Source organism: Osmerus mordax, chromosome 27 (assembly GCF_038355195.1).
Source record: "Osmerus mordax isolate fOsmMor3 chromosome 27, fOsmMor3.pri, whole genome shotgun sequence".
NCBI classification, from domain to species: domain Eukaryota; kingdom Metazoa; phylum Chordata; class Actinopteri; order Osmeriformes; family Osmeridae; genus Osmerus; species Osmerus mordax.
Window position 1 is genome coordinate 5,940,402 of NC_090076.1, and position 20,920 is coordinate 5,961,321.

General features: G+C 50.8%; 1 protein-coding gene across 1 annotated transcript in view; it reads left to right on the top strand.

The window, feature by feature from the left end:
* Nucleotides 1-3,954: 3,954 nt before the first annotated feature.
* ptprfa (protein tyrosine phosphatase receptor type Fa) overlaps nt 3,955-20,920 on the top strand; it is an 87,238-nt gene continuing 70,272 nt past the window's right edge. Inside the window, 1 exon segment of the mRNA XM_067230195.1 lies at nt 3,955-4,137. Coding sequence (XP_067086296.1) covers nt 3,955-4,137 — 183 coding nt within the window.

Here is a 20,920-nt window from a genome sequence, read left to right on the forward strand (position 1 = left end):
AAATAAACAGCGGTGCCGCGCGTCTAACACAAGCTGTTGATCGCTCCGCCTTTCATCCCATTGTGATTGGAACACGGCGTCGCAGAGCTGCGTGCGTTCGGTGGGAAAAACATCCTCCCTCCGACAGCTGTGTGGCTTGTTCAGTGACTTTATTTGTTTCCAGTCAAATAAGCTGAGCTCCCCCCCCCCCCCCCCCCCCCTCGGTCTGTGTTTGTTGTCACTCTGCCGGCTGCTGAATAGGAGGGGGGCGGGGGGGGTTAAGTGTGAGGAGTCCGGCTCTACCTGTGTAGAATTGAACCCTCGAGAGTCCCACCCATTGGCCAGGCCCCAGTAGCCCCACCCCCCCAACCCCAACCCCTCAGGTGTAACTTAACACCTGCGACTTTACATGTCGAGATTGGCTCTGCCTGTGCTGGCCCCGCTCAGAGGGCTGTTCACCGCGAACCCAGGAGGGATCGGCACCACTGACCCCGGCACGACTCCCCACCTCCCCACCCTGACACACACCCACACCCGCCCCCGCCGGAGGGACCTGAGGGCGGCCGCACAGCCAGAGGGGGCCCCTGCTTTTAGACGAGTCAGACCGGAGAAGCAGAGTAGCTCAGTCTTAGTTGCCACTCTCCCCCTCCACCTGCAGCAGCCCAGCCCCAAACAGTCCTGGCTTCCCAGTCTCCCTCTCTCTCTCTGAGGCGGACGATCTGAAGCGCTCTGCTTCTGGAGCTCGGACCCAGAATGTGATGTGCCTCTGAGGAATAACTTTCCAAGACTTTCTTCTTCCTTTAAAATTTTTGTTTTCGTTTTTTTTTTCGTTTTTTTTTTTCGTTTTTTTTTCTTTAAAGGATCTCTAGAGCTTTTTACTTTTCCTTTGGATTTGGATATGGGTAAGTGGACCTCTTAACCCATGGCTGAAAAGTTTCTTTCTTTCTTGGGTCTAATGTCTTTTTGGACTTAAAAACGTACAATTCATGAAACAAAGTTTATGGAAATGGATGACTCTAAATGACCAACTATGTCAGTATGTTTGATATAGGCTGCCTAAAGTCTCTGTAATCCTGGTCTTAAATGTGTTGATTAGCGGTGATATCAGCAACGCACGACCACCTGGTTCGCTTGACCCCCCCCACCCCCCACCCCCACACACAAACACACACGCACATACTCAGTGCAATACAGCTTAAAGCATCCCTCAAGTGTCTGCCTGGAGCTCCCAGCATTGCGTTGGTGTCACCACGAGGTATAGAGTCTCTCGAATTCCTCCCTCGCCTTTGTCCTCTCACAAGACCACTTTCAAAACTGGAAAAACCAAAATACGTATTATGGAAGTTTTATCTTCTTAATTTGCTAAGTGAAGGCACATTTCAGAGGAATTCAGTTCCAGAACAGTCCTGCTTCTGTTGCTTTAATTTTTCTCAAGAGGCCACCAATTATTTTCTTCAAATTATTTTTATTAGGATTTCGTTTTTGGGGGGAGTGAGTTTTAGTTTTAATGAGTGAGTTTATTTTGTGAATAGAAAATACTCACTGAGATTTCATGCATTATACATGCAGTGGATGTATGACTGTTACGATGCTAAATGAGTACTTTAACAAACCTGCATTATTAAAGCGAACAGGCAAACCAGAGGTGTCCCATTGTGACAGGTCGCCCTGAACAAGCTAGTCTGTCTTACTTTGTTCATCGGAGAACTGTGGACCTCTCTGGGGAGCGATTACATTTCTGCCAGATAGGCTTAGGTCTTTCAACCGGGACATTTTCCCCCGCCTAATCCCACACTACCTCCACAGTCTCTTAGTCATTCATTTAGAGAAGTCGCCGTTCACCTCTGTCCATCTGGCCTACATGTTGCTGCACCTTGCTCTCGGGGCCGCGACACACAGGAAGCCCCCCTTCCCACCCCCCCCCCCCCCCCCCCCCTCCCAGTTACCCGTGCCACGGTATGAAAGCAACAAAAGAGAAAGGGAAGACGAAGGGAGAACAAAGCGAGATATTATGTCTCCGAGCAGAGAGAGAGAGGAGGGAAAGAAGGTTTCGGTGAAGTCTGAACAGGCAGGAGGGGAGGGGGGGGGGGGGGGGGGGGGGGAGTCCATCTACACCGCCACTCCCCCCCTCGAGATGGGCAGCTCAGCTGGGCCATTGTTCCGCTGCCTCCCAGGGTCTTCACCTCAGCGCCGGAGGTTGCCCCCTCCCCCTCCCACCCGTTGACCCTCACATTCTGGGCTTTACGAGTGGAGGGGAGGGGGTTGGGGGGGAGGGGGAGAAGGAGGGGGGGGGGTCTCCTGCCTCCAGCCCCCCTTCCTCGGTCACAACCCCCCCCCCCCCCCCCGGCGTCCGCAGTCTGCCTCGGCCGGCGCCACACGTTGGAATCCGAGAAAGGGCTTTGCTCGCCGCAGGTTAATTGCCTCCGAGATTCCTACGCTAATGGAGCTAATCCCGTCTTTGTGCGGTTCGCGGATTTGAGCTGTGTTTTTTTTTTGGGGGGGGGGGGGGGGCCCGTTGTTGTGTCGTAGCGGATATGAATTGATTGTTGTGGAAGCGGTTGCTCACACTCTGCCACCGCAGAGCCGCTGGTGAGAGCAGTCGTCTGAGGAACACAAAAGACGCGCTCGTGCGCTCTTTGCCCGCAAAAGCTCTCGCACTTGAGCACACGGCCAAAATGCACGCACGCGAGCATAACGCAAACACACACACACACACACACTGACAATCTATACCCAGTATAGATTGCAGCCCTGGGTTTTATGTGTAACATTTTATCACAGTTGGACGTGCAACCCAAGCTCCCGTAACACCAGTAATTTGGTTTCCTTATGAAGGGGAGGATTTCTGTTTATGTTCTCGTGTCTTTGAAGTGTGGGATTCAAAGTCCTTTCCTCCACGGCAAGCTTTAGAAGAGGAGTTCAAAATAGATGGAATTTAATTACTGTTTGATTCTCAAGCCTCAGTTGCTTCGGGTGTCACCCGAAGATGGTGCCTGTGCGTGCATGTGTGTGTGTGTGTGTGTGTGTGTGTGTGACTCCTGGGGTAACTTAATCTCCCTCAACCTCAGCTCTTTGTGTGGCCACGTTGTGACATTTGAAATGCTGGCCGCCTTCACTCCGTAATCTTTCCTTCTATGGTGAATATGGTGTTTTGTTCTGATATATATATATTTGTTTTTCTTCTTCATTTAGAACCAGCACAGTGAATCTGTGCCAACCATTTAGCAGTTAGCAGGTGTATTTTCAAACACGAGGACTATTTTAATTGGCACTTCCCTCAATCCTTCTTTCTCTCGGAGGTCCATTAAGCACATTTATTATTACACATTCTCGGCGACCTTATTGATCGGCGTAACGTTGGGTTCAAATCCTCTGCGGCATCATTGGATGGATGGGGTTGCTCGCTTTCCGTCGGAGCGTCCGTGAAGTTGCGGGGGGTCGGGCGCGCCCCAGGGTCGACTGGCGCGCCGACTGGAGCTCTGGGGACGAGTCCGAACAAGTCTCCGGAGCCTGCCTGGGTGGAACAAGCATGACTGTTGTGACAGGAGTTATAGCCTGAGACGGGCCCTATGCACCTTCTGCCTCACAAAGCACAGCGGACCCGGGAAAACATTTACATTTACATTTAGTTATTTAGCAGACGCTCTTATCCAGAGCGACTTACAGTAAGTACAGGGACATTCCCCCGAGGCAAGTAGGGTGAAGTGCCTTACCCAAGGACACAACGTCATCTGGCAAAGCCGGGGATCGAACCAGCAACCATCTGATTGCAAGCCCGCTTCCCTAACCGCTCTACCACCTGACTCCCCTGAAACCCAGTTGACGCAAGAAACGGCAAAGCATCTCGCCACGGGATGCGTCCGCCCAGCGTCCGTGGATATGGAGATGCGCTGTGCATATCAAACTGTAAAGGCCACCTCTGTGTGATTGAACAAAACGCCCGTCGTTGTGAAAGTTTAAGTATGCTAAGTGGAGATGGCGTGGCGTGGGGGGGGGGGGGATCGTCTGGCTTTCGGTGACACCTCGGTGGCGTCGAAGGCCCGCGTGGGAGCGGCCCGTGTCACCGGGATCGTGACGCGAGCCTCCTGGAGGGACGCCGAGAAGGGAATGTGTCACTCTGCCCTGCGTGACCAGTTGGAGGGGGAAGGCCGTGACATGGTAGGGTTGGGGAGAGGAGAATTAGCCGTGTGGATTCAACGGTGTTTATGAACCCGGTTGGGCCCCCAGCTGTCGTGGCAGGAAATGTCAACGAAAAGGCCATGTCCGTGGCTCGAGGAGGGGGAGACAAGAAAAATCGAACAGCTGTCATAGCCGAAGAACCAGATTAGACAATCGAACCTTTTGACACCAACACACCTCATGACATGCTATGTCACCGAGTAGAACATGACATGTCCGCCGTGACTTTTTTTGGTGTTAAAGGTCCACCTGTCTCAGGATGTCACGCGGACCACACCAGCAACACACCTTGAATCTGGGCCTCTTTTTCCCCCTTTCTCGCCCATGTACAAAGTAACAACTTTCACATGCAAAGCAGGCATAACCATTCTTTTTCCGGTCCGCACGTGCGGTGGAATCCTCGGAGTCGCTGCTCTTACACATCTATCTCGCCCTCCACGCACAGTGGTAGCCAAAGATGATAAAGCGCCATTCTTCCTTTGGAGAGGCATGGCACTGTGACGTTTGCCTGAGTTCATTTTAATTGCTTCCTTTAGTTATCAGGCTAAACGATCTGCCATGGTTCTGTTTGTGCTGAATGAGTAAGTAAGTAAGTAAGACTTTATTTATATAGCACATTTCATACAAGAATTGTAGCTCAAGGTGCTTTACATAAAATCAATAAAAACTATAATACAAGTGATAAACAATTCAAACAAAAATACAAATCCCAATAAGATCTCTGTTCAAGAGAGAAAACAACTTTCAAAGTAGGAAAACACTTTTGAGATAAAATTACTTAAATGCTTCGGTAAAAAGGTAGGTTTTAAGCTGTCTTTTAAAAATGTCTAGAGTGTTTGCTTCCCTAATATTTATAACAAAAGGCATGTAACACACTGACTTGATTCGTACGTTCGCCACTGATTCCTCTCGTTCTCCTGTCCAGGTTCCGGCTGTGCACTGTGCTCTCATGCAGGCCAGCAGCCTTGGGAAGGGACAGTCTGTCTCCCACAGACAGGCAGACAGAACTCGCAAAGTTGACTGTCGCTGCGAATGTCGTTTCTTGGCACAATTAGTTTCGCCCTTGCTTTCAGGCCGGTTTCTACAGAAACATTGCGGCGTCGAAGGAACTTCGGGTTCCTTCAGACAAAGAGGGAAAGCAGTGCTCAGCGGTGTGTGTTCTTTGGACCTTCATTCGAAAGGTTGTGCAGCAGCCTTCGGGTTAACATGGCTGTCAAATGCAAAATGCCATTGTCCCTCTTGGTCCTGCAAGACTTTCAGTGTTTCCAATGGACTCTGTGTTGTCTCATGTGCAAGCTGTGCAAATGGTTTTTATTTTTTATATCTAAATTTGGGTTAATTTCTCCTCAGCTAGGAATAAATTAGGCAGAAAGCATTCATTTTTCAACGTAATTGATTAGGACGTTGGATGTCAGTCCTTCGGAATTAATCAAATGATTGATACGATTTGTGATTGATGGGAACACGCTTTAATCATGTTCTGCTAATGCAACAATGTTTTTTGAAGGGCATATCCTCTCGCTCTGGCAGCCGACTGACGCCTAGTGCTCCCCCCCCCCCCCCCCCCATCCCCCCGTGCAGTTTTCTCTGCCACTGGTAACCAAATCAAGAAGAAAGCTGTCCAGCATCTTGTGTCTGTCTGTCTACTCTGAGGAGCCGTAGACCTGCCAATCACACGTCATCTCCCACACGTGTTCTACAGCTTTCTCTCAGAGAGAGAGAGAGAGAGAGAGAGAGAGAGAGAGAGAGAGAGAGAGAGAGAGAGAGAGAGAGAGAGAGAGAGAGGATAATGACAAGAGTTACAGTAGCTAACAACTGTCTGAAACAGAACATTGTTCTGCTGACTCTAGGTAACTGATAGTCTGAGAGTCTCTTAATCCTGTCTGGGCCAACCTGATGGAGGGCCAGAGGGAGAGGTGGGAAAGAGGGAGAGAGAGAGGAGGGGTGTGTGTGTGTGTGGGGGGGGGGGTAGTAGAGAGGAGTTGGGCGGCCTCTAGGGCACACGAGCCTCTGTTTAAGAGCTGCATCCCCCATAACTCAAGTCTCGTTAAACAGTCGAGAGCGGGAACTCATAAATGCAAATTTGGTGAAAATTAAGTTGGTTTTCCCATAATTTTATATAGATATTTATAGCTTCAGCTTTTTTGGGGGGGCTTTATTGATATAGCTAGAGACATTATGAGGCAGACAGGAAAACAGGGAGAGAGGGAGGGGGAGACATGGAGGAAATTGCCAGAACCGGAATCAAAGCCGTAACGGTACGTGCTCTACCCGGTGAACCACCTCGGCCCCCTTCCCCATTTTCCAGAATGTTCTTGACAAACTCCACTTGGCCACGTGCCCAGCAGAGACGTGTGAAGCAGTCGCTAGTCCAGAGCCCTCGCGGTTGCCCCCCTCATCCTCGATATATGACTTCACCCTTGCGCATCGCTCTTATCTTTCTGGACTTTGGACCAGAACGGAAGGACAGCAGACTAAGACCCAGTAAAGCCAAACTCCTAACGCGACGCGACTGGATTTGGAGTCTGGCTGAAGCTTTCGCTGGCGCTCTGTCACAGAGACGGCGGTGGTGTTGAAGAACTCATTAGCATAGCAGAGCACTTCCATTCAGGAGTGCGTTTGAATTTCGCCTCGATACTTCCACCGGGTTAATCCCGACCTTGGCTGGGCTGCCCTTGGTGTCCGGGGGGGTTGATCCTTGGATAACCTACTTGACTAATAGCTTACTATCCAACGTCGATGATGTTAAACTGGATTGACTTACCATTTCCATGTACGACATGATATGCAGATGTGCTAGTTCATTTTTGCAGGTATGTGAACTTGTCTGTAACCGAGGGTTGAACCATAATTAACATTTTAATAGCAGTTTGAAGTAGTGATTGCCTGCAATCTGAATTCCTCCCCATTCAATGATAAAATGGAAATACATTTGACCCAAGTTGAAATATTGTCCTTTGCATATATTAATACATTATCAAATATAAACTGATGACTAAATCCTAATTGAAATATTTCTCCTGAGATACTGTATGGTGATCATGAAGCATAGATTATAATTGCAATTAAAGCAAAGACGTAGCCATGGAGTCAACATTGGGGGGGACAAATTATTTTTTTAATGATAATTTCGGACAGCGCGCGTTGCCTGTCGTATCGTAGCACATTTATATTTGATATAAATATATTGGGGGGGACATTTTGACCAGATTTGAATATTGTATATGTATTATGATTACGGCCTTGAATAAAGGGATTTCAGGGATATTTCTTACTTTCTTTGAAGCGCTTTCTGCTCCAGCAAATTTGGGGCCCACAAAGTAATATGTTGGCACTTCTTTTGTCTTTTCAGAAACCGTAAGAGGTGTTGAATAGATATAAACATTTTGCAGTACACTTCTTTCATGTTTGGAATGGAATTCACTCGACACCTATATCGGCACACTGTGTGAATCTCATGAAAGAGCTGAATGCGCCGCGGAGGCAATTTCTTTACTTTGTCTTTTTGTTTGATTTGCTCATTAGAACTTCAGCATGATTACGGCACATTTTGCTGTCACTCTGACAACGTTTCGCTGATGTTTTGTCCCATGTTCTGATGGTAATGAAGCTCTCTACAAAGCATTGGGATGCTAATTGCCTCTTTTGTCAAGAGAGAGATTTTTTTGTGTAAACCTTCTCGAGGGTCTGCTGGGTAATTAAGTCTTATTCATGTCCACAGTGGTCCAACCATCTCTGAAAGTGTACCTGCCAGAGGGGTTTGTATGGGTTATTGATGGTATGTCTGTGTGTGTGTGTGTTAATAGCCATGGATCTAAGTGGCTTCACTTGCTGCCATATAAAGTAAGAGAGCAAGAGAGCGAGAGAGAGAACACTATAGAAAAGGGGGAAGGAGAAAAGAGCTTTCTTCCCCGTCTGCGTACGTTTGTGTGGTGGTGGGACACGTGCACACACACACACACACACACCCCACAGGAAGTGATCAGTCGCTCGCCCAGGAAATACCACCGCTACTCCTTCCGCGACCGAGCGTTTTGGAACTCCACATTCTCACTCGGATGAATTATTCGGGGCAGCGGGCGACAGAGCCGTCTTTGGATGTCTTGCCCTGGCCTGTTGTGACTGTATTCTGGCCCCGGTGTTTGGTCAGGGCAGGCGAGGTGGCAGGTCGGTGACGACCCGCTGTCTTCCCCAGTCTCCAGATCCGTGGACGGGGGGGGAGCGGGGGGGCGGCCGTCACCACCACCCCTCTTCTGTTCTGCTCCCTGACAGCCCCTGATGGAGATAGATGCCACTCCTTCTCCCTCAGAGGAGAGAGGCATACAGGGTTGGGGCCTTCCAGGCTATCAAGACTGCCACTAACCTCCCCGTCCTCAGCGTGATCGAGGGGCGTTCTGCGGGGGCCTCCCCCCCGTGGGGGCCTCATTGAGACTGTACGGTCCTCCAAACAAACGACTGACAGGTCGGCGCGACCCCTCGCTGCGCGCGCCGCGGCCGCTACTCACCGCTGTCTCTTTAGCCGGTGACAGCCTGGTATTACTGTCACAGTTTTTTTGTTGTTGTTGCTACCAGACCCCCCCTACCCCTCCCCTCTCTCTCCCCAATCCCTAAAATGGTGCTTCAGTCCTGTTTGGGGGATTTGCGGACGATAGGCCGTGCGATAGCTCGGCTTTGCTGGGCCTTCTCGCTCACCGCGGCGCAGCGGAGCGGAGAGACTCGGGCGTCCATAGATCCTTCTCCCCCCTTTCATTTCAGTTGGATGCATCAATTCATCCTGCCTTTGATTCATTTTCATCCTACGCTGCTTTCAGCGGTTCTTTATTTGTTGTTGTTTACCAGTAATGCGCATACGCTTGGCGGCGTTCCCTCTTGCTGTCGATCTGACATAGGACCGACTGTGATCTCAGTGACAGTCATGTGACTTACCCTCTTCTCCACATTAGGGGCGTTCGACATGGACTGCGGCTGCATGAAACGACCGGCGAGAGTAGCCGCTTGCAGTCGGGGAGGAGTGGAAAACGGCTCTGTGAAGTCGGACATTCCAGCTTCTCGTGGTTTGCTGCGTTGACGGCAGTCATGTCCGATCAAGCGCTGTTTGCTTACTTTACTTTATTTATAATTAAACTCAGTCTTTCCGTTAGGGGAAGAGGCGGACTAAAACCCTTTCTTTAACACATTTTTTATTCAATTAAACAGTTTGGTCCGGATTTGAGCGTTGGCGAAACTGAAGGTGTGAGAATAATTACAAAACACGCGTCAAATCTCGCCATAGCTTGCCCCGGGGGGGGGGCATTGAGACGGTCGTTTTAATTCGAAATTTGCTCTGCAAAATGGCACGTCTTGATTGGCCGAGTCGGCTTCCTGAGCAAATTGATTGTGGCGCCTTAATGAATAGGACTGTCAGAAGCGTCAGATGAAAGTTTCGCATGATGCGATTAAACTTCCACGGCTACTGTAAGGGCATCGGGATGAAATGAAATATCGCAGGGCATCCGATAATCAATGCGCCGACCCCTGCCTCTCAGAGCAAACACATTAACGATGGACAGGACTCTGGAGGAAGACTATCCATCCTCCGCACTCAGACAGCCGGGAGTCTGGAGAATTGTAAAGCAACGTCTAGATAACGCAGGAATCCACACGTTCGTCACTCACGCTGTTTGTTTTGGGGTTGCCGAGCTGATACCGGTACGATTGCAAGAGGAATGCGACCGTTGACAGCAGCGAAAGGGCGTCAATTTTGCGCCCCGTCGTTGCTTATCGAGCACCGAGCAATGTTGCCTCTGATGCCATTAAAAAAGGAAGACTCCACCACCGCAAGTCTATCCATCTTTGGAATGTCAGTTTTATGATGTTTTGGAGTTCGACTTGTTGGCGGGTAATGGATTCGTTAGGCGCAGTAGCAAAGTAGCCTTTCCCATTATCTCCTGGCCCGTGAACAGTTTTATGACATCCGTACTCACTAACTGGGCTGGGCTGAAAGCTGTGCATGTATGGATTAGCTGTTAGAGGCTGCGTGCGTTTTGCCTTTCCCAACTCAGCACATCTGCCCGTATTTACAATGAAGGGATCAAGAGAATGATACATGTGTTGCACTCCAGGCACTATTTGACAAACATTAAACACTTTTACTAATATTGTGTCAGGGCTGGGTTTGTGCCAGCGCATGATTTGCTGCAGCTAATATACCAACTTGCGTTGGCTTAGAGTTTGAATCCTATTAGATGGTCATGAATCTCATTGTTACTTGGAAATATATCACCCCCGGAAATAGTTGAGCAACGTTGAGCTGGCAGTAATATATGACACCGGCTGACCTCGACGCCCTTTCACATCTTCATGCTTCGTCTGAGCGGCCACCTACCGTGCAGTCATGTAAGGACTCGTGCGTATTTTCGAACCCGCCATTAATCAGTCGGAATGTATGAGTGAGTATCGAGACAGCCGTTCATGTCGTGCGCTCGCACCGTATACGTGGGTAGCCAACTAGCTGAAACTTCATGGGGGATTCCCAATGATTAACAGTGACACGCTCCCTGGGTTTTTTCCCCTGTCCAATTAGTCTCGACAGACATTCACTTCCCCTTAGTGTGTTGTGTACGTTGTCTCAGTGCATTCCTAATTATGGGATTTGTCACAAGCTTTCAGCTGATAGGACCTGAAATTGGAGCTCCTTAAAAGTTCCTGCGGTAAGACAGTTTGTTTGGGTTGTGAACATTTTCTGACCGGGCCGCTGGAGTCTGCTGTGGGCTCACGTACGCCTGTCGGTGTTGGTACCCCCAGTGGGACCGTCCGATGAGGGCTGTTTCTCTCTCCCCCAGCCGTCTGCTCCCGAGCCCGCCCGGCGACGGGAGCAGAGGGCCCTGTCCCACATCAGATCATCGTTGAGGAGGCTTATTGATCCACCGCCCGGCCGGCCGGCATCAGGGGGGGGAGAGGAAGAGATCAAGAGAGCCGTGCTGCCGGCCTTGACGGGCCCCCGTAATGAGGCCAGGGGGCCGGACCAGCCCGGTGTCCACCCACAGGGATCACCTGGTAATGAAGGCCCCCCTGGCTTGTTTCAGGCCCCCCCCCCCCCCTGCAAGACACCACTCCGCCAGCCCCCTCACACACACACACACTGCCCTGCCACTTGTCACTCCTCACCCAACCCCCACCGCCCACCTCCCTGCTTCCACCTCATTAGTGTAATCGCACCATTAACTCCGGAGCCGATACTTTGCACTGGGGGGCAAAGTTATCTCATAAATCTTTGACGAGCTTTTCGCCGGCGTGCGTTGCGACAGTACGTCCTGTGGGGCTCGTCGCTTCGCTCCCGGAATGCGTCGAGGTAAATCTCAAGGCTGCATCCAAAGGCTCTCCGCATGGGTAATTATCTCCTAGTCTTGCTAATTAGCTGGACCCAGATCTTCTCTGTCTCCCAGGACTCAGAGGAGAGGTAATCCATTGAACGCTATCACCTCAAAGTACGCCGGCATCAGATAAATACAAGAATATCACCTTTGTTTTCCCCTTCGAAAACAATCGCCACATCGTAAACGACTGGCAATGGCTGCGACCGACTTTCACTACTGTAGTGGGTCAGAGTCTGAATAGCTTCCTAACGTTTGTGTGTGAAATACCAGTTAAAAAAAATGAAATGCGAACTCAGCAATACAATTATTAACATAAAACCCAAACAAAAACACATAAGAATGACTTTAATGTTAATTTCCTCGCATCCCCGGAGTGATGCTGTGCTATGGTAATGTAAATGGGATATGATTAAAACGATCAGGTGCATTAGAGCATACAAATCAAAGCCTTGGCTGTTGTTTGTTATTGTTAGGCCTTCTGGATTTTTCCCTCAGGCCATACAGTCTTGTTTGACGGGAAAACACACACTAATTTGGCTGGCATTATGCGGCTTTTAAATTTAGCATCGAGTGTGCCTGAACCGGAGATAACATTTCCAATGTTTTTGTTTTAGAAGAAGCTCAAATAAGGTTAAATACCATGACCGGAGCAGAAATAAAAAATGTCCATCTGTTTGACAAAATAGTGGTTTAACTGTGTCTAGGACTCCCATACTTCTCTTTAGCTCTCTAATCCTGGGGTGAGTTCTCTTATGTCTCTTTGCGTCTCCGGCAGTTTTCCCTCCGAGGCGTCGTGGCCGATGCGAATGTTGCCAAGTCTTCCTGATAATGCTCGCCGCACTCCCACTGGTCTGTCACAACAAATTAGCAGAGCCGCAGAGCAAGACGAGGGTGGCAGGGGGGGGGAAATGTGCTGAATGTGCCTCTTTAGGGGAGCTCTTAATCCTCGGTGTAACTTCCAGCCGCGCTGGAAGCCCCTGCGCGTCTCCTCTCAAGGCCACTCGTGGCTCTGAGAGTGGGCGGAGGTGATGTGCTGTTCGGTTATGCGGCACATGGCAACGGAACACAGTGGAGTGTGGGGGGGGGGGGGAGGTTTTACATAAGCGTATGATTGGGTGTGCGTGCGTGTGCTGATTCTCGATGCCTCGCCGCTGTCTGGGCAGATTAGGCCCGCGAGTGGCGCTTCTCCGCTTAAACAAAACAGACACGCCGATTGGCTGGTGCCCGGAAAAGGAATGAAAACATTCCTGGGCCCCTGCTGGAGGTGCCATTCGACACAACGGACCGCTCCCCTCTCCCACGTGGTTTGGCGACCCGCCGGTCCTGCAATGGCGCCACCTCAGCCATAGTCAGGCGTCCAGACATTGGTTACAGACGCCATCCTCAGTTTCCCTCTCCTCCTCCTCCCTCATCATCAGATAGGTGTCCTCCTCCTCCGAGGGCCCTTTGCGCATATCCTACCACCGGGGAGACGAGCGAATAAATAAGGAGATAAGAGGCGCAGGGAGGCTCCCCCGGGGGGGGGGGGGGGGGGGGTTACCCCCTTCAGGAGGAGTCACGTCTTCTCAACCCTGCCGTCTGCCGGGAGAAGATATCACACTCTCCTCCCCCCCCCCCTCCCCCTCCCCCCCAACCGAAGAGCAGCGGGCTGTAAACGTGCTCGACTTTGCCCCCACCCCCTTCCCACCATGCAACTCTCCTTGGAGGGATGTCATTGAGACGAGGGGAGAGAGCAGGCGGGGGGGCCTCGTGCTCAGTCGGGGGGCGGTCGGTGTCACTGCTGGAAGGGGGTTGCTCTCTGACTACTGGGAGTGATTCCGTGCGGAGTTGAAACGCTGCGCCGGTGAGCCCTTTTTACAACCGCGTTTCTTGGTCGCGTCAGTGGAAGTCCATTGGAGATGATTCATTCGCAACTATTTTGGGGTGGAGCCATCTTCATTCTGTATATCCTGAATATAGCTGAATATATTGTACACCTAGTATGAATACGTTATCGAGAGATACCTATGCTGAAAGCAATTTTAGATGAATCATAAACGCAGCATTTTGCCCAAATAGTAAAAACAGAGATTGAAAAGGGATTTATTCAGTTACACTCCAATCTCCAATTTGGGCTTGCTAGCATCTTGATGTAACGGCCTCTGCTGCATCACCAACCATTTGATTTAAGGAGCCTGGCTACACAACACACACACACCTATGATGAAGACCTATATAAAACATCATAACTCTCTCATTTTAATGGTAGACAAATCCAAAAGGCACTGTGTGAGATTAGAAAAATGCTTCCGAGACATGTATTATGTTCGACACAAAGCAATCAATTTGCTCAAGGGATTATGCAAGATTACACATCAAACTACCGACAGTAAAACAAGTCGTGGATGGATGTGCTCTCAAGTGGCTCTGTCTAAGCATGTAGAATTGTGGGCTATCATTTCCCGGAAAGCCTCTAATACACTTTGGTGTCTGACCGACAGAATGTTGTCTGAGATTACGCTCCAAACACCATATGATAGAACATATTCATCTGCTGTTTAAGATCACGCAGGTCAGACAGACTACGCAGCATCAGCAGGTGAAAATGGCCAGAAACCATCTCTTTGCAGATTGCAATAGTTTGAGATAGAGGGTTATTTTAAGAGAGAGAGAGAGAGAGAGAGAGAGGGTTATTTTAAGAGAGAGAGAGAGAGAGAGAGAGAGAGAGAGGGGAATTAGTATTCTGGTGTTTTTCCGTCTATAGGCACGTCACTCATGCTTCCAACGACAAGAATCCCAATTCCAAATCACATCCTCCCATTCCATATTTAGGCTGCTGTTCAATGAGGAGAGGGGGGGGGGGTGAGAAACAGCCCAATGTATGTTTCATGAGTCGATGTGACTAGATGCCAGAAGTTGGGGAGTTCTTTTTTTATCGAATCAGTGAAGCGCGAGCCGTCTGATGTGAAAGCTCGCATGAAAGGGGTATTCGTTCTCCTAAGCTGCCTCAGCCTTCAGGTGTTCCTGCAGCGCCGCCATTTTTCTGGGACGGCGTCGGGGGGACTGTTGACGCCCTGAGATGCTTGAAACCCCAAAACTCCTTTGTCTTCCCCCTGCTTCCATCTCCCAGGCTTACATCATGACATGTTAGAATGCTTGGAAAACGGTTTTTGCGACTTTTCAAACATTTGTTTGGTCTGTAATTGCTAGGGTTTGGGAGTCTCAACCATGGGGGAATTTCGATGTTGTTGAAATGAGGGGAATGCTGGGGAAGCGCACACAGAAGGGAGTTTTTTTCATCGTCGTTATCAGGTTGAATGGGAGGTTGCTAGCTGTGAAATCACTTCAAAGGAAGGAGCACCATGGAAAATAGATGAACGTGTTGTGTTCTTAACAAATGTACCTGTATATACCACTGTATGTTTTCCAGAAGCTCAAAGACATTCTATTGAATAAGAGGTTGGTGGGTTTACAATCCCTGGCCGGTTCTGTTTGCATGACTAGCAAACATTCAGCCAACTCTCTCAGCAGAGCACGTTTTTCCTCTGTTCGTTTGTGGCGGACAAAGGAAGGAAGGCACAATTCTCTCTGTCCACTGTCGTTAGTTTGTGCGCCGAGGCAGAAGGGAGCGCTGCGCAGCCAGGGGTGGAGATCGACGCGGCCCCTGGTCGCTAAGCGGCGTCCTGGTGGGGGTGGGGGGGGGGGGGGGGGGGTGGGGTTGGGGGGGGTCAGAGTTGTGAGCATTGTGCTGCACAGCCCCCCTTCTGTTCCATAGACAAGTCTCTACTGTAACTTCCCGGGGAGAAATAGAAAGTGCGGGGGCCAGGAGTCACTTCCCATCGATACGAATCCCATTAGAGGATCTGGACTTGCCTCAGCTCTGTGGAAAGTTTGGTCACGTAAGTGTGGTACCGACGTTCCACAGCAATATCAAAGACTTCCGGCCAAAAGTTTGGTGTTATTGCTGTGTGGTGGAGTTTTTTTGGTTTACTATCAGATATAGCAACCTGCGCAGCAAATACCCTCCCATGCGGTCTGACTACACATTGAAGACGGGCAAATTCTTTTCGAAGAGACTCATCGGGGGTGATGCGTTCGCACTCTAGCCTCGGACTGGCTACAAACAAACACCTGTGTCAAAGTTGGCAGTGCAGCTACCATTGTAGTTGATGTTTGGCTGTGTCCAGGCAATGGCATTAAAGGAAGAGTGACGCGAGCTTGTGTGGCTCGCTTCACCAAGTGACACGGTGCCTTTTGTTATTCAATTGTTCATTTGTCAAAGGCAGGTGCTCTCTGTTGTTCGAAAATGACTAATTAGCATGGTTACATTTCTTTCGTCCAATGTGTTTATATCACAGATACAGCTCACACACACGTCAGTCTACAGATGTCAGTGTCTGTGGCATAATGATTAATTACATGGATTCTTCCTTCATAGCTCTCACACCCTGAGTCCTTTTACGAAAAGGTCAGGGAGACAATTTTATCAAAGACTGAACTGCTCTGTTTTTTTTATATATACTATATTTATTTTTTTACTGGATTGCAGCCTTCTTACAAGTTGCAACTTATTCCCACAGTTGGTACCAATCGTCAACATTTCAGGGTCACCTGAAAAAGCTTTTTGTTTGACCAAAGAGTCCTCGTTGTAGCTTAGCGACGGTAAATCATGTGGGGTCAAAAAAGCCCAATGTCAATTGTCTTTGCGCCTGACTTGAACATCAGTGATGCTATAGCAACACAACGCTCAGAAGCTTTCAAATAAGGTGTTCCCAGTATTGTGGACCTGACGCAATTTGTAAGGTCACCAATTTCCTTTTTATATCCCTTTAACCTGGTGGGAGGGGAGAAATCACGGACCCAGTCGGTGAAATTGCTCGACCGTGTGACAATAACACCCTGTTTCATGTTTTCTTCTTCTTCTTCTTCTCTGCTAGGTGTTACTCTATGATCGTGTGAGCTCTTAGCCAATCAGTGGGAGCCTTGGGAATCGAGGAGAGCGTGTCAGCAGTTGGACCATGGTGCCCGGCCACAGACGGACCTCGCCCCTCTCCAGGGGAGCCACGCTTCTCCTGGTTCTGGCCAGTCTGGTGCTGCTGGTCCACACAGACAGTGAGTGACACAATCATTACGGCCGCCTACTGACTAACTCTGTAGCGCTCCGTTGTAGGATTGACTGTATGTTTACTGTTAATTCCCAGCCAGTCGACTAGAAAACCAGTAAATGTCCGGGATGGAAATGAAAGAGGACGTTTTCAAAATCAGGAAGTCGAAGAGACTCAAAATGTCATCCCTGCGTGAACTAAGCAACTGTTTGTTTGAATTATTGCCTCCCCGCCACGCAAACAGAAATTAATGGTCCGTGTTATTTCAGTCAGTCAGCACTGCCGTTGGCTATCTGTGGGAAACAGACACTTCTCTCTCCTGCAGGGGAATATAGAGAAATATATCGGACTGCCGTTCGGTCGTGTGAAGGTGAAGAAGCACTGAAACATTCCGGACCCTTTCTTACGTGTCAGCAAACGTTGAGTTCACTTCTCCTTTGTGTTTGTCCTGAAGCCTGAACACTGTCATTGCCTCTCCCTGCTCCAAGGACAGTTGGTGGCTCGTCTCCCCTCAAACAACCTTCCCCCATACCTCCGGGTCAGGGTGTTGCCCTGTCCTCTCTCTGTGTTGTGTGTTCAATCCACGTGAACCCTCCCCCAAGAGACACACACCCACACACACACAAACACTCTCCACAGTAACTGAGGTATTGTGTGGCTTGGAATGTGAACGGTCCCTCTTTGTTGTCAAAACGGGTTAGGGTCAGCAACGTCAACAAGTGGCTCAGCTTAGGCACGATCCACAACGGACTGTAGGACGGTGGTATGGTAAGGTAGAAACGAGAGTCCCATCAGGGAGTCTCGAGGAAGATGGGGGGGGGGGGTCAGGGCCGTGTTGCGTGGAGGCTGAACCCGTGAACCAGACGAGCTAATGCAATCACGGTGTTTGGGTTTCTCCCATGAGAGACGCATTTGAAGACTGGCGTACCCCATGCTCCCATAACTCAAAACCTGAAGGCGGGGAGGGGGGAGGGCGGAGGGGGGGGGGGGTACTCTGTCTAATGAACACAACATGCCTCACATTAAATTGGGGGGGGGAGGAGGATCTGTAATGGAGGAAATTGGTTAGTCGGCGAATGGATTTCCTGGTAGCGTCTTGGAGGTAGACTGGCTTTGAGTGTTTTGAATACTGCCAGAGCCTTCATTTGGTGCTCATGGTAACTGCATATCAAGAAGTCGAAAAAAATACAAAAAGGAGTTGAGAGCCTTCGGGGAACATTTCTATCCGCGCGAGCAGAACCAGAAGACTTTAAAATAGCAGGGTATGTCAACCAATCAGACGTGCTCTTTCGCAAAAAAAGCTTTCTGACTGCTGGCACCTTGGTGTGTCACGTTCGTTGTGATGCGCACAAACGATGAAGTCATTAACCAGGTTAATGGCCTGTTGATGTGTCAAGTCTAGACCAAGAATAACCTCAATCTTGTTTGGCTCATCTTTTGTTCTCCAATCACTGAAACACAATAAAAAAAAATATATATATAGTACATATTGTAAATGGCTAGATAAGGATTGGAGGAGTTTTTTTTTAATACATTGTTCTAAAATCTCCAAGTAAACCAGAGGTAGTTGAACCCTATGAAGGGGGCAATGTACCTGATCAACACGTCACTTATCACCCCCAGCCGGTGTTATGGCAGCAATAAACACTTGGCTTGTGTCGTTCCCCAGATAGGAATGTGGAATACATCACAGGGTTGTCGAGAGACGTTTACTCTCTCCCTGTCAAAACAAGGAACATCTTTCACACTCTCCGTGCGCTGTCTTCTAATTGCAGCCTACGAACGGCCGCGTGTGTGTGTGTGTGTTTTGAGCGTGCACTCGGCGCTGTGTTCTCTCCAGCAGAGGTTGTGTGACTCCTCGAGGGAGTGCGTTCTTTAATCCGTTCCCACGGCGGGGATGTTTAGCCGGGGTCTGACGCCCGCTCGTCTCATCCGAGAGGGAAGGGCGAAAGACGGGTTAGAGCGTGCCCCCCCCCCCCCCCCCCCCCCCCCCCCCCCCAGCCGGGCCGAACAGTCGCCGTCTCCCTTTTCCTCTTTGTCAATATTTGCGGATCTGTTCCTTTTTCTCTCCTCCTCGTCCTCCTCCTCCCTCGTCCTCCTCCTCCCTCCTCCTCCTCCCTCCTCCTCCTCCCTCCTGCTCCTCCTCCCTCCTGCTCCTCCTCCCTCCTGCTCCTCCTCCTCCCTCCTCCTCCTCCCTCCTCCTCCTCCTCTCCTGCTCCTCCTCCTCCTCCCTCCTCCTCCCTCCTGCTCCTCTTCCCTCCTCCTCCTCCTCCCTCCTGCTCCTCCTCCTCCCTCGTCCTCCTCCCTCCTCCTCCCTCCTCCTCCTCCTCCCTCCTGCTCCTCCTCCCTCCTCCTCCCTCCTGCTCCTCTTCCCTCCTGCTCCTCCTCCTCCCTCCTGCTCCTCCTCCTCCTCCCTCCTGCTCCTCCTCCTCCCCTCGTCCTCCTCCCTCCTCCTCCCTCCTCCTCCCTCCTCCTCCCTCCTGCTCCTCCTCCTCCTCCCTCCTCCTCCTGCTCCTCCTTCTCCGCCATGGCTTCCAGAGCACTGCCACAGCCACGCCGCACATGGATTGTGTGAAGTCTTTGTGCTCGGGCCTCCCCTGGGTCACATTCGCGTGGTTATCCGCAAAGTTAAATCTTTTTTTTTTTTCTACTTTCTTTTTTCTTTCCTTTCTCCTTCTCCGTCTTCCTGGTCTCATCTCTTTGTTTTCCTCTCTTTGCCTTTCAAGTCGCTGTTCTACTTTTCCCCCCAGACTTGTGTGGGAGGCAATTTTGAGAGGAGCAGAAGAGAACGATTATTTATGATAACAAACATGGCTGCTGGGGTTGCCGACGCATCCAGCCCTGGAAACGGTCGTCCCGGCGATGTAGCATGTCACGCGATGACCATTCAGCCAAAAGACCGATGATACCTTTTTTCCGAATCCGTTTATCGCGCATGACGGCTCCCTCCCTGGCCCCTTCACTCTGAGGCTTCCCGGAGCCTCCCTGGCAGGGAAAGGGACTGCCTCTCTTGTTATCTCGTAAGACTACAGGAAAGAAGGGAGGAGGAGTTTTTGTAGGGGCGGCAGTGGGGGGGGGGGGGGAGGGTACAAGGGCAGGCAGCCCCAGACATGTTTGGGGAGGAGGAGGATGAGGAGAAGCTTCCATGGCGGCAGCGTGTGCCCCCCTCCCCCTGGGGAGGGGGGGGGGACCGGCTATTGGATTCGGTTGATCCCAGGCCTAATTGACAGGAATGGGAATTGATTGGCCGATGGGAACGTACGCGGAGCCCGGCTCGGGCCCGAGCGAGCTAGCTCGAGGCTATGACGCTCTCTCAGGCCACCGGGCCCGGGCCGGGAACCACGCCGACAGTCTCGCCTACTCTCCTACCCTTCCCTCCTTGTCTCCTTTCCAAGTCCCTCGGATGTTTGGATCCCACATTTGCATATCAAAGTTAAATCCCCGTTAGAATATTCCGAATGCATAAACAGATATATTATGCATAGTAGTAAACCGCTCCATCCAACACTCCCTGGCAGTGATGGCGCTAGGAGCTCTCCGAACAAACAGGAAGGGCAGGTTGCAGAACCAGGAGTCAATCACGAATTACAGAGAGCGTTACCTTTTGATAAGCCTTCCATCCCACCTGTGTAGAGTCTACAGCACTCCCCCCCCCCCCCCCGACAGGAGAATATATTTCTCCGTAGCCGAGAAATATACCGCGGCTCGGCGGTGGCGACGTCCAAAGACCAGCGGCCGACCTGCTCCTTTCCGCAGTCTGGACTGCATGTATCCAAGGCCTTTGCAGCACAAGGATGCTGGATACAGAGGAGAATCGTGTCCTCCCCCCCTCCCCATCCCCCCCCCCCCCCCCACCACCTCTGACAGCTGCTCCCCCATCTCTCCTTGACTCTGGCTGTTGGCGGTCATGTATGTATCATCTCCCCTCTGACCCCCCCTCCCCCCCACTCGCACCCCCCGCCACCGAAGGGACTCGCCGAGCTCCACGGCCGACAATTTATGCTGTCAGGCGAGGAACATCGGGGGGATCAGGCAGGTTTTTCACGTATGGGAAGGCAAGGTGAGGCGGGCTGAGGCGGGCTGGGAGGGGGGGGGGTTGTGCTTGTGCTGGAGAAGAAACGAAACGGCGAGAGAGGTTGCCCTCGTCTCTCCCCCCTGTCCTTCCCTGAAGCGCATTCTCTCCCCCCCCCCCCCTTCGTTGCACAGTATCCTGTCGCTCGCATGCGCGTTTCCCATCCAGACGGGCGCCAACACGCCTGGCGAGGCATCTTGCTATAGATTGAAAATCTGTTTACCCGCGGCCCCAGATGTATGTGTCGAGCA